The sequence below is a fragment of the Malurus melanocephalus genome, unplaced genomic scaffold (genome assembly GCF_030028575.1).
Source record: "Malurus melanocephalus ecotype Western Australia unplaced genomic scaffold, MMel_1.1 scaffold_98, whole genome shotgun sequence".
Classification (NCBI taxonomy): domain Eukaryota; kingdom Metazoa; phylum Chordata; class Aves; order Passeriformes; family Maluridae; genus Malurus; species Malurus melanocephalus.
Window position 1 is genome coordinate 1,298,077 of NW_026623330.1, and position 16,284 is coordinate 1,314,360.

The following is a 16,284-nucleotide window of genomic DNA, read 5'->3' on the forward strand; positions in this document are numbered from 1 at the left end:
ATAGAAAAAAGCAGTTATGGTTGYAAGAATGAGCCAAAGGCTTAGGCTGTGTTAGTGCTACTGCGGAGTAGAATTGGGAGGAGAGAAGGATCCCTTCAAGACTATTTCAAGGCTTTGTAAATAAATACATAAATTTGCAAACATCATACAAATTCTTCCTTYTCTTCTACAGGAGTTTTAAGGACACTACAAAAATTTAGCTAGCAAAAGAGCTTTTGGTGCCAGAAGGCTACCTGGGTTACCTTCCATTTTACAACAATTCCCAGAGAGTAAGTGCTGAAGAGACATTTTTACGTAGGTAGTTGAACAACTTTTCAGATATTTCGCTGCTGTTTATTTCATAACTTTACAATACTTACAAATAAATAAGAGKTACAATACTATTTAGTACCTAGAAGATGGAAAAAAAGGTTTCAGTCTTTGGAGCTGATAATAGTATTTAATAGCTGATAATAGCATTTAATCATCAAGAAAATTAGTATTTTTACAAGATTGTAGATAAACTTAGTAAAAAGCATTGTGTATTAYACTGCACCATAGTAATGCAAATTAGCAATGCAAATTAAATTTAATATGAAACCAGAAAAATATTTGAATACCTTCTTATCTTTTTCTGAATTAATTAACCTGCTTGAAATTCTTTTCCTCAAGTTTTTCTTTTTGTCTTTTTTCTTGTCTTATATAAACTGAATATTAGGTCACAGACTATTTGGCATTTGCTTTAYGCTGGAACGGGAACATTTTCAGTAGGGTTAAAATGCTGCATTGTCCCTGTGTTGACTCTGGCACCACTTGGTGTCACTGAGCTCCCTCCGAGGYTGTGCTGAGCACTGGCAGCGGGGCAGAGCTGCGCTGGGGAGAGCAGGAGACTCACCTGCCCCGCCTGTGCCGGTGCTTTGGCCGATGTCTGAGGCACAGCTGCTGTTCGGTTGTCCCGCAAACGTTGGAAATTTTTTTTGTTGGAGAAGTGGGGTTGAGACAAACCTGGAGGAGCGCGGACGAGCCCTCCTGGGCACAGGTCCCTTAGTAAAGAACTCTGAGCGCAGGCAGTCCCCACTCGTCGCGGGAAGGCTCTCGGGGACAGGGACGGGACGGGGACGGTGGGCGCGTGTCCGCGGGGCGCGGGCCGGGCCGGGCAGGGGGAGAGCAGCTCCCGAAGCGCCTGTAGGCGGCGGCCCCGCGGCGCCCGCCCGGCCCGGGGGCGCGGGAGGGGACGGGGTGCCCCGGGCGCCGGGACCGCTCCGGTTCCTCATTTCCCGGCGGGGCCGAGCSTCCCGCGGGCTGCGCGCCGGGCACCGGGGCCATGGACCACGACCGCAACAAGGCGCTGCTGCTGGAGCTGCAGAGGGCGGCCGGGACCGGTAACGATCGCTGCGCCGACTGCGGGGAGCCAGGTAAGGGAGCTCCGCCGGGCAGTGCCCCTCGGCCCCCGGGCCGCTTCCGAGCGGGCAGCGGCGGTGACGAGGGGCTGGCCGTCCCCTCGGGCTGTGGTGCCGTCCCGGTTCGCGGCTGTGTCCGCTCCATCCCTGCGAGCGGGGCCGGCTGCGCCTCTCGCTCCGTGTCCCGCAGGGCGGCAGCGGGAGGGACCCGCGGGGCTGCCGGCTCCGGGACACGGCTCTCGGGGAGACCCGCGGGGCCAGSGAACCGCAGCGGGGCAGGAAACGGCCTCAGCACCAGGAGCTGCCCGGGGGTCGTTTGTGGACAGGGCATGAGGCTGCAGGAGGAGGAGGAGGGTGCGTGGGGTGGATTTCCAGCTCGGGGGATGTYTCTGCGCAGGAGTTGGGGCAGAGAAAGGCGCGGAGGAGCCGCTGGGWCCCCGCGCCGGGCTGGCGCCTGTGCCCGATCGCTGGGTCGGCCGGGAGCCAGCAGCAGCGGGCAGAAGGCGACGAGGAGCTTCTGTTTAGTGTGATAAGRGAGAAGTAGACTGTGGCGCAATCCAAGGAAATGGTCTTGCCAGTGCTCTCGGTGCCCATATGGATGCACCTGTCAAAGCTGCTTCAGGGGATGCAGCAGCAGCAAGAGCAGGAACCTTCACAGACAGAGGACAGAGTCCTCGCTGTAGGTAGCTGTACTCTGCTGTACTCTCAGTAGCACTGTCCACACCCTCCTTCCATTGTTAATTCAGCAGTGGCAGCTTTTCATGCAGAACTAATAATTAGCTGAGCTTTTCCATCACCACTCACCTGCCTGCACAGACACGTTAATTTTAAAGCAAGTAGTAAGTAAAAGAATATACAAATTCAGGAGCCACCTTGTTCACTGGGGGAAGCAGGTATTGTTCCCCTGAATGCAGTGAAGTGACAACCATGAAAAYGGGTTGGGATTTGGTGTATTTATTAGGTGTGAAGCCTGGGCTGTGCATCAGATGYGATTTTTCACCCTTGCCAGTGGCTGTGCCTTTTCCTGTGTATTAGTTCTGAGTCTTTGTGTTTTTATCTAGATCCAGAGTGGGCTTCTTACAAACTTGGAATATTCATTTGTTTGAATTGCTCTGGAATTCATCGCAATCTTCCTGGAATCAGCAAAGTCAAATCCCTTCGGCTTGACTTCTGGGAGAGCAGTTTAATAGAGGTAYAGAGGAAAAAGCAGTAACTCTCCACATTTCATAACCTCCTCTGCCATATAATTCCTGTGCCATCCACCATGGACAGAGCAGTCGAGCTTCGCAGGGCCAAGTTAATTCCATGGCTAGTTTTAAGGGGTTTTTATGACCTGCTCAATCAAATTACACTGATAGGTGACCATGCTCCTAACAGTCTGTGGTGTGTATTTTTATACACACAGTARCTTCTCACTGTGGTTTAGAAGCCCATAGAAATTTCCAGGTAGTCTGTTCAGTTCAGAAAGCAACRTAGTCTTCTTAAATATTGAATCTCTCATTGTTCAGTTGAATTGTGTTAATAATACAATCACAGTTAATATCTGGGAGGAGGTGAAGGAATAGGGAGATCATAAACAAATTTTCTTCTTATTTTTTCTTATTTTCTTCTATTCTTTTCATCAGCAACCACAGTTTTGTGCTCCTTCACACATGGTCCAGAAATACTGTAAATACTTAGTAAATGTAAATACTGAAAAAGGTGCACCACCTAAAAATAGCAAACTATAATGCCAAAGAGAATTTATAAATTTATGTAAAGACTCACTGAGAGTTATGATGACACTCGGCAAAAAGTGCAGTGCTCCTTCTGATGCAAGTCTCATTTTATATTCGTGACACGGTGTTGATTTGTAGTGGCACACCTAACTGTAATTAATTTTKTATTTCAGTTTATGAAGAATCACGGGAATCTCTGGGCCAAAGCTAAATATGAGGCAAAGGTCCCTCCCTACTATTACATCCCCCGGGCCTGTGACTGCTTGTAAGTTGTTGGTAAATTCATTGCTCAGATCTTTACATCTCCTTGCTTCCCTTACACATCTCTCTGGCTGTCTGGTGMAACTGGAGTAGWGGCAGATCTCCTTTATCCGTGTTTTCTTTTTTCAGGGTTTTAAAGCAGCAATGGATTAGAGCTAAATATGAGCGTGAGGAATTTCTTGCCACCCGAGACTGCCAAGATCCTTGTTCTGCAGGTAAAGGCATTGTCAGGGAGAAGGTCTCAGCCTCAAGGCCAACAGCACAAGGTTCTGTTTKCATCTTTAAGATTGGCTTTTCACATTTGAGTGCTGGCTGTGCAGTCACTGCTTTGAGTCTAGTTTTGAGAGGAAAYTCCTAAAGAAAGGCACTTACCCGAGTGCAAAGGTGTATTCAGATCTTACAATTCTCTAGTTCTCCACTGATTTTTCATGTGAGGTGAAAATTCTCAGAGGGAGAAGAGACTTGAAACTGCCACATGACCCTTAGCTGAACAGTCCTGCTCTTGTGCCACCCTTCTGTGACACTCYTTTGGTCTGATCTGCAGGCAGCCGTGAAGGATGCCTCTGGAAGCTTGGCAAGGGACGCAGACAGTTCCAGAAGAGGCAATTTCTCCTGTCAGCGAAGGAAGGGGTGATGAAATACTACAGCAAAGTGAGTTCCTCAGCCAGAGCTGGCCACCAGCAGGTCAACACCCACCCTTAGACCCTGCTCTTCGTGGGCAAAACCCAGCATAAGCAGCTTTGTCTGTAGTTTTGCAGCCAGCCTGTGCTTAGAGAAGTCCACTCTCCATTAACATATGTGGTATATTGGGCAATTTTGGATTTAGCTCTTTTCCTCATCCCTTATCCCAACCCTTCAGCCTCCTTTTGCTTAGTGAACAAAGGACAGGGATACTGGCAGTTGAACAGCAAGACAAAGAACAGATCTGTTAGCAGCTGTCACCTCTTTCATTACCAAAATATCCTCCCATCAGCTCSTGCAGCAGCATCCTCAACCTGTCTCTTTTCTGTGAGACACTGTAGCTAATTGATCTCTAACTACAGGGCTGGAGATAGACCCACCCCTTGCAGTGCAGACCCAGCCCTCTCCAGTAGTTTGACCCAGCATTTGTCAAGGAATCTAAGTGGTTTTATGTTGCACATAATTAAGGCTGTTTCAGATATTTTAGGATGTCTGCTTCTTCTTCAGTAGAGATCTAGGTCTCATACAGCTGATCTATCCTGCATTACATTCCCTGAGAGCACTTTAATACAGTGATGCTTTTCATTTCACAGTCCAAATGTCAAAAAACTGTTATCAGCGTTGAGACTCTGAATGCAATGTTCCAGGTAGAGAAAATAGGACACATTCATGGGCTGCAGATCACATACATCACAGATGGTCAAACAAGGAACCTTTTTGTCTATCATGAAAGTGGAAAGGTAAATATCATGCTAAGATGTTGGATCTGTATTTTGGAAGAATTACTGTGTCTGCAAGATTTGGTTTTATTTGGCATCACTAAGACTTGTAGAATATAGGAAGCTGCAGAATTTGATACTCCTAACTGTAGTATYTTCCTCCTTTTCTGTTGGGGCATAYATTCAACCTCACYCTCTGAATAGTTTTAAGTGKTGCATGGATRYAAATCTCTGTAAGRTAACTKCCTCATGGTTTTACACKATTTCATTGTTATATTCTTTACACACATAGAGTATACTGTTCTATGTTATTTCCAAGCCAATAATGATAATTTAAAGAAGTATCTCTACAGATACTGTTAGATTTCTGTTTCTTCCTTCGACAGAGTTCTCATGTSTTTCCAGATACAGGGGTTTTTAAACAACCCATGACTGAATCAACTGAAAAAGCCTGTGTACACAGACTTGGGCAATTGTCCATGCTGAGAATGTCTAAGATCTCCCAGCAGGGGCATTCTTAAATTTTCAAGGGTCAGTATTTTTCAGGTGTTTGGGACAAATTACTGACTCTCTCTGCCCCTTGGTGAGAAGGCAGCTCTTTGCAGAGAGGTCAGAAGGAAGGAGAAAGGCATTTTGGAGAAGCAGTGCTCTTACTCTCCTTGTTAATCTTGTCTTTGTGTTTGCTATTTGCCACAGGAGATTGTTGATTGGTTCAATGCCATCCGAGCAGCACGTTACCATTATCTCAGAACAACCTTCCCAAGTGTCCCTGAACCTGAGGTRAGAACTGAACAGGGCTTGAAGCAGTCTAGGCAAATATAACATGGGAAAACATTTCCTTACTTCTGACACAGTCAGTGCTCAAAAAGCATCACTTGGGTCCAGGGAATGGACAGAAGAGAAGGCCACATTGAATTCAGTTGCCATTTAAGGCCTGAAAGTCTCCATGTGATCCTTACAAAGTGTAATCTGTCAAAAATGTTGTGTTCCTTCTTACTTCAGACTTCTCTTTACTGAGCAACCAAAAAAAACCCCAAGACACCAAAAGCTACAACTGATGGTGATTTAAGTTTGACAAAAACAGAACAGAAATGCAGTCTTGAATGAGACAGCCTGTCTGGGTTTCACTTGGGACAGAMACAAACCTTTTTGTATTTGTATTCYCCTAGCTCATACCCAAGATCACAAGAAACTTTGTCAAAGAAGGATATATGGAGAAAACAGGACCAAAAGTAAGTGCATACTGGCCATTACATGAACAGGATCATTCCAGATAAAGAATATTTGGTAGTTCAGTTATGCTGACTTGTAGAAGATTTGCTYGGTGGCTTTCTGCTTCCTGGGCTGATAAAAGACATTGTATTCAAYCCTGTCACACTCTTTGGGGGTCATGTTTTATTTTGTGTGGAAAWTAAGATCAGGAAGAAGAATCCTTAAAGAGTGAGCAAGATGGATTAGCTGTCAATAGACATGCAAAGTGCTGTTACACAACACCACATGGATTTCTGTATCTGCTAATTGCAGCTCCTGCCAGAGCAGAACATGACATGCTCACCCCCCTACTTCTCTGTTTCACTTAGAGTCAGTGGCACTTAAGTCACACCTACTTAAAGCAGCAAAGTGTCATTTGAGGAAATTTCTCTGCAGTGAAGCCAATAGCTTGGTTTGCTTCATTGTGGGAAGTGTTTGAGCCAGTATTCTTGGAACAGGAGAGCGTGCTTTTGGGCACYGCTGAAGGAGGAGATAAAGATCTGAGGTCTTGTTTGAACACAGCTCCTTCTTGCCTTGCTCTCCTCTGAGTGAACCGTGAGCCAAGTCCCATTGTGAAGTTCAGTGGTGCAATGCTAATATTGAATATGCTGGGGTTTGGCCCAGCTTGTGCCATGGCTCCAGTACCTCTTCTGCAGGTACTTGCACAGAGCCTGAAAGACTTTGTGTTTTTCTCCTGAGGCCTAAATTCTGCTTAAACTGAGAAGGCCTTCTCAGTTTATCATGGGGCACTGAATAACTCAGGAATGGTCAGATAAGTGTAGTTGATGGAATTAGGACTTTTAAAAAAATTAGTATTGTACACCCGAAATTCTAGGGACAACCCCCAGCCAGATTGTTGAAATTCATGACACACTCTCCTCACTATCACCACTGGCTCAGGGATCATTCTCTGCAGTGCTTTCCATTTCATGCAACTCTCTTAATCCTGTTAAYTTGATCACTTCCCTGTGCAAAGGATTGTCACTGAATGTAAATCTGTAGTTTGAGCCCAGGGAGAAGATAACTGAGGGCTGCACTCAGTAGTCACTCACCAGTTACAGGGATGAAGGAAACAACTCCAGCTCCAAGTCATTTAAACAGTCCTGGGATTTGAATAAAGTGAAGTACTCTTTGGGACTTGGTCTTTAAAGAACTTCTACCATCTCTTTGCAGCACAAAGAGGCCTTTAAGGTACGCTGGTTCTGCTTGGATTCTCAAGAAAGGAACCTGATGTAYTTTAAAAATCCACTGGTAAGAGGAGTGTTCTCTGCTGTTCCAGAGCCCCTTCATGAAGCAGATGGGGAGGAAGGGTCTGTCCTCATCCAGCTTTTGCAGTGGCTGTGCCAGACAGGAGGAGGCCCAGCCTCAAGAGCCCATCTCCCTTGCCAATGGAGGTCTCTGAAGTTGAGCTGGTTGGGAACTCTGGCCTGCACAGTAGCTGTGAGGAAGATCCAAGTGTTTTAAAAGTAATTGCCTGTAGTGTTCATGCCCACGWTCCTCCAGCCCTAGCGCCACTGTGTCTGTAAGCTTAGCCAAGATGAGCAATATTCCAGTAACAGGGGCTTGACAGCCCAGTATCCTGCTTCCTAGCCCTGCTTTAGCCATGGGAATGTCCCTCCCTGCCCCTTCTGAGCACCCACCAGCCAGCTCTGTAAGGATGGGCCCTGCCTCCTCCTTCACAAAATGCCTCTGAGTGCAAAATACCCCTTTGTGTGTAAGGATGGGCCCTGCCTCCTCCTTCACAAAATGCCTCTGAGTGCAAAATACCCCTTTGTGTGTTCGCTGCTGGTGTCACCAGTCCATGCCATCAGTTGCCCTCTGTGCATGCCCAGCTCCTGTCCCATGACAAAGGACAGAGCAGTGTCTGCTGGAGCTCCATGGTGCACTGGCTAATGGCTGTCTTCTGCTTCCTTCTCTGCAGGACGCATTTGCACAGGGCCAGGTTTACATCGGAAGGAGAAGTGAGGGATACGAAGTACGAGGTGATTTGCCACAGGGAGTGTGGGTGAAGAAGAGGAAACCAGCRATCACTCTGGTCACGCCAATGAGAGAGTTTGTGTTTATGTGTGAGAAYGACAAGAGGCAGAAGGAGTGGATAGACGCCTTGAACGGAGTCATCACCCARCTGTGATGTGCACAGGGAGGAGCAGCCAGGCAGCTCCATTCCACCAGGCTGCAGCTTCTGGCCACTCAGGGACAGGGTTSTTTTCAAGAGTGTGGGGTGAATGTCTCTTACAGTGCTACATTTCTGGCACAATAAAAAAAAAAATGCAAGCCAAGTTTAARTTGTGGAGGATACTGTAATGGAATCACTCCTCTAATGGATTCACACAGATGCTCCTAGCTCCTYGCTGTCAACAGTCTCTATTGTTTAGCTTTTATGTGAGGTGGCAAATCCAACATGTGAAGATGAATTTTTTCCAAAACAATTTTTCCAAACCCACACAGTGACCCAGCAAACACACCATGAGTACAGGATGAACAACTGCTGATCTGTCTCACCTAAAAGCAGATGAAGCTTAATGAGCTTGGTTAGACTGAACACTGAAAGGCAGAAACAAGTTTTAAAAGTGTTTTCTTCAGTAACTTGCTTATAAACAAAGAATAAGGACTGGTGTTCAGTGTTGGAGGGGAAGTGCCTCCTCCTCAGGTACCACTGTGTGCAGKAGGTGATGGAGACTTGCACTAGCTGACACAGAGCACTGCTCCTGTGCCTCTAGACCAAGTCTGAAATCTGGTTCTAGCAAGCAGTGMGTCATTCATACATTGAATTCTTCTTTCCAGATAGTTTGCAAGAGGAAGTCAGTCTCGCAGACCAAGTTTCTGGWGAGGCTTCCACCTTTGGCTGACAATTGCCAGCCAGTCTTGCGATACTCAAAATAGTTCTCTTTTGCAGAAATGAGAAGTGCCAATACTTGCAGGAATTAGTGACACTAATTCTTCCCTGCCCCCCCTCAATAGTGCAAAAGMATTGTTTGAGTTGGATCATCATCTTGCCTTTCTCAGCCAGCTCATCATCCCGCCCTGAGCAATCTTCAGCAGTTTTACGTGTTGATAAGCTCCCATGAACTTGCGGGTGTCGCAGCCTCTCTACCCACACACACCGATTCATCCTAGCTCACATGGTGGCTGAGCAATTCTGTTAAGTCAGGTTGAGCCTGATCTGCAGCTCCTGAAATCAAYAGAAAGCACCTTTTGACTTGTACGAGGAACAATGTCAGCCTTCATTTGTTAATTGTTGTTTTGAAATGACCCGAGTCGCTCAGGGTGACCTTAGAAGCGTTCAGTCCCTCCAGCAGCCTGAACTTCACTCAGGGTCTGCACGGTGCTGTGCTGTGCCACTTCTGTCCCAGCTGGCTCAGCACATTGYCCATGTCAGCAGCTCTCGCTATTACAAAATCGGGAAATGAACGATGGAAACGAAATTGTGCAGATAACGGGGACTTTTCTGGAGAGTCATTATAAGTCAAGGCCAGGCCCAGGAGATCTCTGCGTCACAGTCCATTTCCACTGTCAACCCAAATCCTGCCAGCAAGACACGTGAGAAAGGAAGAGCCGAGGAGAACAGAGGGAAGCGGAGCAGAGCGGGGCTGAGCCGGCGCGGCCCGGGGCGTTCCCGACAGCGGAGGAGGCGCTCGGGGAAACCGAAACTTCTCTGCTCCGCTCGGCCGGGCCATGGCCGCCCTCATCGATCTCGAGCGGCTCCAGCGCGTCCTGGAGCTGCAGTGCTCCTGCTGCCTGCAGTTGTTCGCGGAGCCCGTGCGGCTGTCGGGCTGCGATCACAGCTTCTGCCGGGGCTGCATCCTCCGCTACTGCTCGGGGCGGGCCCGCGCCGCCTGCCCGCTCTGCCGCCGCGCCTTCGAGCTCGGCCACCTGCGGCCCAACCGGGAGCTGGCCGCGCTGCTCAGCCTCATCCCGCGGGAGCTCAAGGAAAAGTTGGAAACGCAGGATGAGCCGGAACCCTATGGAGCTGCTGCCTGCAGTGACTGGTGCTCGGCGGGGCGGGGACCGGGGGAGAAGGTACGGCCGGAGGCAGCCCGGGGGCTCCATGCCCGACACCCGCGAGTTTCACACCCCGACAGCCCGGGGGCTCCATGCCCGACACTCCGGGGCTTCTCCCCGCCACGTCCCGGGGCTCCATCCCCGACACCCGCGAGTGTCACACCCTGACAGCCCGGGGCTCCATCCCCGACACCCGCGAGTGTCACACCCCGACAGCCCGGGGCTCCATCCCCGACACCTGCGAGTTTCACACCCCGACAGCCCGGGGTTCCTTTCCCGGGAGACATCCCGCGGCGATATCCCGAGGTGACATTCCCCGACACCCAGGACTCCTCCCCGCGACTCCCTGGTACAGCACCCAGCGGCACCCTCGGGACTGCCCGGGTTTCCACCCCACAGCATCCCCAGTGGGTCCTGGGGCTCCATTCCACTCTGTCCCACAGCACAGTCACACATTGAGTAGATGGGCTGATCATGGAGTGTTTGGGGCTCATTGGTGCTGTCTGACACACTGAAGGCTGCAATGCTGAATTAGAAGAGCTCATACCTGTACATTTTCAGCTAATGTACAGTAGTAATAAGTGACATGTTTGTGCTGGGTGTTACTTATTGCATCAGCTTTGCGTTGGAGACTCTTGAAAGGACATGTAATATTGTTAGACAGTGCTACAGCTCCACCCAGCTTCATGGCACAAAATGGAACTGGTTCATATCTATGTCTGTGCCTAAAACGACTCCCAGAGGAGGAGATGAGAAAAATCTGTTGATCTTCATCATTTTAACAAATATGTATCTTCTCAGTTAAGCTAAGAGCTGAAGCTGACAATTATAGYTGAACATGTAATTGGTGACTGTTGCGTGTTGACTTCATTGTGATTATTCAATGAATAATCACTACTAYTACTAAGAATTGTGTCTTCCAGGCACTTCCTCAATCAGTCCCATGCTTAACTAATGTCAGTGATGTAGGGATTTTTGTTACCCTGCTGCTTAACCTAGTCATGCTTCCTATGAGGGTTACATAAATAGTCTAATGTGTCACTTTAAAGGAGGAAGMRATATGGGAGAGCTCCAAGCAACAARAAATAACTGCAGAGACTGTCCACCTGTTGAGGAAAGATCTCAATAAAACAAAGGTACACATTGTACATTCATCACCTGCAGTTATCTTCTGTTTACACTGCTCTGGGCTGGAGATGTGATTGACTGCAGGTCTCACCCCAGTGCAGGAATTTACCTTTCTGTTTCCTTCTTTTCTGTCACAATTCTGTTTTTACTGATGAGAATGACTCTATGGCATCATGCACTGACCCCTGTCTTTGCTGGCACACTGAAGCCACTGAAGTTGGGCATTGTTGCATTTTTCTGCTTATCCTAAGAGTAGCTGGAATATTTCTGGCGCTCTTAGATGCAAATTACAAATCATAAAGCGTGCATATAGATTTTTCGGAATTGCCAAGCAGAGCCCACTGGCCATAAAATAGTCACGATCCTTAACATGCCCAAAATCTCTGCAAGTAATTCAGGATAGTGTCAAATGTACTTTATTCCTTTGAATTTTTTTCTGGTCTGCAGGGGTCAGTCAAAGAGCACCTTGGATGAGGCAGTAGATTCTCATATTCCATACATCTTTCCTAACCACACAATGAACTCCATATTTTCTGCCTTTCAGGAATATACATCTCAGATCAAAAGCCAGATTACTAAAGATTTCTGTTGCATGAAGGAATATGTTGAAAGACAGGAGAGAAACACACTGCTGTTCATTGAACAAGAGCAGAAAGCGGCTCAGCAGAAAATTGAAGAGACTATTCAGCAGCTCACAGACATCAAAGCCCAAACTGTAAGTGTTGAAATGAAGTAGCAGAATATGAGTCGAAACTCTCAAGCTCAATGTCTGGGATAGCTGAATATGTACAGAGCACCTTTGAGATCCCCACTGCACCATTCTCATAGAGACAATTATGCTAATCTGTAGACATTGCTGTTGGCAGGGAGAGTTTGGAGTGAGAAATTCAGAGGAAAAAAATAGTACCAAAAGAGGCACAAGCTGGGGATGCAATTCAGAACTAGATTTTTTTTTCCAAGTATATTGGTGAGCTGGAATGAAGTGGGAACTGCACTGGTGAAATCCAGTCCTCAGTCAAATCCAAAGTTGAGATCCTTTGTGATCTTTTTCTTTTCAAATTATTGGAATTTGTATATACGCATATGTATGCAAGTTAAAGAACTCACAGTTATTAAGTATTTTGTAACAACTTCCATGGGGAAAACATGTCAAGGACCCTCAAAAGAGGCAGTTAAAACACTTGAGAGTCTGCAGAGCCTGTTGAAAACAACTGTGCCAGTGATTCAAGTGAGCCAGCAGGAATTTGGAGTGGGGCTCACTGGATGTGGYAGTGCCACTAGACAGAGCTGGACTTGCAGGACCCAGGCACAGGTGCCCACATTGGAATTCAATTTTGGTTTGGGTTTTAGAAGAAGAAGAAACTTAAAAAAGAGCAAGTTTGTGTGTTCATGTAAGTATTTATGGAAATTGTAGCATATATATAAAAGTTAGTCCCATTCTCAGTTTTCTTAGGGAAAACATAGTCTTCTTTAATAAGAACATCCKTCCCTATTTTGTGTAAGATTTCAGATTGGTTTGCTCAGTTGACTATCCTATAAAGCAAACTTTTGATACAAAGAATGAGATTCTTGGAGAGATCACTGCTCTTTTTCCACTCTGGGTTTATATTATAGACTGATTTTCTAAATTAAATAACTGCTATTGTTTACACCTTTCCCTTGATCCTTTCATCATTATTAGAGTGATTTACCTGAGGAACAGAGGTGCAAAGGCTCACCTTCAGCAATTAATAAAATTACACTTGATGAGAAGCTTAATGTTGTCAAAAGAGCTGTAGAAGATCTTAAGAGAAAGATGGAAGTTTTACTCTTGGACAATTATGCTCAGCAACTCCCACCAGGTGAGTTTCCCTTGTTCTGAAATCTTTTTCTTRGAGGGAGTGGGTCTGTCAAATAGAGTAAAAAATTACTTTGTGCTTATGGAATGCATGTGCAATTAAAACAAGAAACACACTTAGAAAAAAAATTAAGAACACTGTAAAGAGTTTTAAGACAGGAACTGGTTTATCTGCATTGAAAGATCCAGCTACTTTACCCGTCTCACTTTTCTGACAGCTCCCTTCTGACCAAAGCAGTGTACAAGCTTTGTTCATTTTGGGTAAAAATATTTGTGTACACATCCCCTGGTAATTTATACAATAAAAGCAACTCTTTGATTTGTATTTCAACCAGTGCCTGGGTTTGTTTAAGATATGTTTTCCTTTAGAAGCATAAATACTTCCTATTTACATTTTGAAAAAAAGGCCTTAACATTCAATTTTTTTGTATTTAGTGGAACCTCCAGACTCATATCAGGAGCCAAGTGTCTGCTCATCACCTCCAGAGTCTGCAGCTGAAAGTCCTGAACCAACCATTTCCAGCCAATTTTCTCAGTGTGAGTATCCAAACCAGCAGGACTYTTCACAACATCCAGGTGACTCTGAGATTGGATTTGCTGAGGAAAACTGTCCTTGCAGACATCAGGACATGTGGCTGTTTACCAAAGCATGGGAACACAATGGAGGTGCCATGAATGAATCAGTTACTGGCACATAATGTAACACTGTACCTGGCTGCAGGTGTAAGATATAAAAAGATAAAGAACCTGTTTCATGGAGATGTGTGAGCTGTATGGTAGCTTGTGCTGGCTGCAGTCTGAGTTTCTGTCCAGGCAGTTACTGCACCTCACTGATCTTTGCTGTTAAGCTGTAATAACCCCAGTTGTTACCTGAATTCTACATTATTTTGACAGAACAATTTTTACAGTCAACACACTGTACTACAGCTGTAGCTGAAAACAGAAAACAAATGTTTTTGCTGATGAAATATGCAAGAAATGTCTCAGTGAACAGATGACTGGAAGTTCTATTAAGGCAACCACTGCATTTATTATTGACAAAAAGGTAATTTTTTTTTTTTTGTGGTTAGGAAAAAGAGCCATCTTRTAGGGTTCAAGGTATTTTGACTTTCCCACTGGAGTGCATATGAGTCTGTCATGGGTATTTACACAGTTGTGCCTGTTAAATGTTTCAGTATGCCCAGGATACRCTTGATAGTGTTTAGTTGATGATTCTTGAACTTTAACCCAGGTTAATTGTATGATCACTGGGTTTCATTTCTATTCTGGAGCAGGGGTGGCATCTTCCTCGTTGCCTGCATGTGAGAATATTTCCCTTCTTGTCTTCTAGGGGCAGATGATGTGACCTTTGACCCCACAAGAGTACACGAGCGCTTGGCACTCACAGCCCAGAACAGGAGAGTGGTGGTTTCCAGCCACCTGACCAGTTATGAACCATCACCCAAAAGATTCTGCATCAGCCAAGTGTTGTGTTCACAGAGCTTCTCTASTGGGTGCCACTACTGGGAAGTAATTACCAAGGACAGTGATGGATGGGCAGTTGGAGTTGCTCATGAAATGATTGGTAAAAGGGACAAATTGGGAAGAACTGAGCATTCCTGGTGTGTAGAATGGCTGGGTGCCAAAAAACAGCTGTCAGCATGGCATAAGGACCAGGAAACATTATTACACAAGGATAAACCATTGAAGGTTGGAGTTTTCCTGGAGCTGCAAAAAAAGACTGTGTCATTTTACTCCATTGCTGACAGAGAAATGCTTTTGCACACCTTCGAAATCAGTACCTCAGATCCTCTCTACCCTGCTTTCTGGCTGTACAGTCTAGAAAGAAATGGATCTTTAACTATAAGTCAGCCAAACAGGAGATAAAGCCTGTTCAGAACAGGGACAACTTTGCCAATGATTGCAAAGGAAGGAGTAAGTAAGCTCTGATGCTGGGGATAAGTTTTTCTCATGGACCTCATTTTTCTTACACAGGAGAACAGATAATGCCATTACATTCTGCCAAGTGTGTTTTCTTTAGACAGATCTGACTGATTGAGGAATGCTCAGAGGGTAAGAATGTTAGTGATCTTAGGTATGAAAATATTTTCCTTTAGAGTAAGCACTAAATAGGAAATAGGCTTTGTATTTGAGAACCTGACACAACAGTCCCAGAAGAACATCATCTCACTGGAACCATATTTTAGTCTTGCCCAGGCCRAAGGATTGTCAGCCCTGGTGTGGTGTGGCCATGGGAATGGTTGTRGAAGCAGATGTTCAAGTGTGTACATACCAGCTAATAAATCATGTGGTCACTTTACTGCTCTTTTAAAGGGCCAGCAAACAGCACTGTGTCATGGGAGTGATCATCTGGTCTTGCCAGGGAGCCTGAGACAAAACGAGAGGTTCTCAGTTGCCTGTGTGGGGTGAAAGGACCAGAGCTGAGGTTCTACAAAACCTGTGGACAGCTTGATTTCTGAGAGATCCATTGCTTCATGCAGGCAAACTGAAAACGGTATTCCCAAGAAGCAAAAGCTTTTTTTTTAGGAAGACTGTGGCATTCCATAATGAACAAAATAAGTAGTTTATGGTAAATAAAGCATGTGGGATTCAACGATCTCATTTAGTGGAATGCAGGTTCATGGCTTTTGAAGTCATTGACAGAACTGCTACTCACCTTCAGTTATTTGCTGTCACTGAACACTCTGATGGACTAAATGGACATTTTTAAGATCTCAGGGTGGTGTCTATCAGCATCTCCAAGGCTGGGGTAGCTTTCCAGGAGATTGCCAAAGCCTGGAAAAACAACAGTGACAGCTTGAACTCAGTGAAATCCCTAACTTCCTATATAAGAGTTGTGCCGTAGTGCCCGGCGGCAGCAATTTGTTGTTTGGATTACAGCAACAGCACATATAATAACACCTAACAATGCGTATAACAACATGCGTAACAAAACAGTTTGGACAGTAGTTCCTTGTGTCCCTCCGTGAACATTAGAAAGAATTTCCTGATGAGGTGATTAAACATTGGAACRGGCTGCCAGGGTGGAGTCACCGTGCCTGGAGGTGTTAAGGGRAAGACTGGACGTTACACTCRGTGCCAAGGTCTGGCTGACACRGTAGYGTAGGGTCACAGGTTGCMCTGGATGGTTTCGAATGTCTTTTCCACCCTCACYGATTCTGTGATTGCCGGTGTGCCCCGAGTGTCCCGGGCTGTCGCTCACCGCTCGCTGCGATCCCCGCCGGAGCCGCCGCCTCCCGCCCGCGCCCTCAGGAGCGGCCGCCTTCCCGCGCAGCCGCCGCGCAGCCGCCGCTCGCGGCCGGTCCCTC

The 16,284-nt window shown here is 46.3% G+C and overlaps 2 protein-coding genes across 4 annotated transcripts; both read left to right on the forward strand.

Annotated features, from left to right (window-relative positions):
• The first annotated feature begins 1,183 nt into the window (after nucleotides 1-1,183).
• ADAP2 (ArfGAP with dual PH domains 2) lies at nucleotides 1,184-8,305 on the forward strand. 3 transcript variants are annotated; one of them, XM_057368831.1, is made up of 10 exons: nucleotides 1,188-1,394; nucleotides 2,441-2,571; nucleotides 3,271-3,362; nucleotides 3,488-3,573; nucleotides 3,903-4,009; nucleotides 4,687-4,779; nucleotides 5,455-5,538; nucleotides 5,928-5,990; nucleotides 7,183-7,260; nucleotides 7,931-8,305. In XM_057368831.1, exons 1-10 carry the CDS (start codon nucleotides 1,304-1,306, stop codon nucleotides 8,138-8,140), a joined length of 1,035 nt encoding a protein of 344 aa, XP_057224814.1. In that variant the 5' UTR covers nucleotides 1,188-1,303; the 3' UTR covers nucleotides 8,141-8,305. The 3 variants fall into 3 exon arrangements, with proteins under 3 accessions (XP_057224812.1, XP_057224814.1, XP_057224813.1); XM_057368830.1 differs by having other exon boundaries at nucleotides 1,189-1,394; nucleotides 4,633-4,779; XM_057368829.1 differs by lacking the exon at nucleotides 7,931-8,305 and having other exon boundaries at nucleotides 1,184-1,394; nucleotides 4,633-4,779; nucleotides 7,183-7,873.
• Nucleotides 8,306-9,206: 901 nt separating this feature from the next.
• Nucleotides 9,207-16,035, forward strand: RNF135 (ring finger protein 135). The gene is made up of 5 exons (XM_057368832.1): nucleotides 9,207-10,029; nucleotides 11,684-11,854; nucleotides 12,821-12,980; nucleotides 13,412-13,513; nucleotides 14,307-16,035. The coding sequence occupies exons 1-5, from the start codon at nucleotides 9,685-9,687 to the stop codon at nucleotides 14,840-14,842; spliced, it is 1,314 nt and encodes a 437-aa protein (XP_057224815.1). The 5' UTR covers nucleotides 9,207-9,684; the 3' UTR covers nucleotides 14,843-16,035.
• Nucleotides 16,036-16,284: the final 249 nt, after the last annotated feature.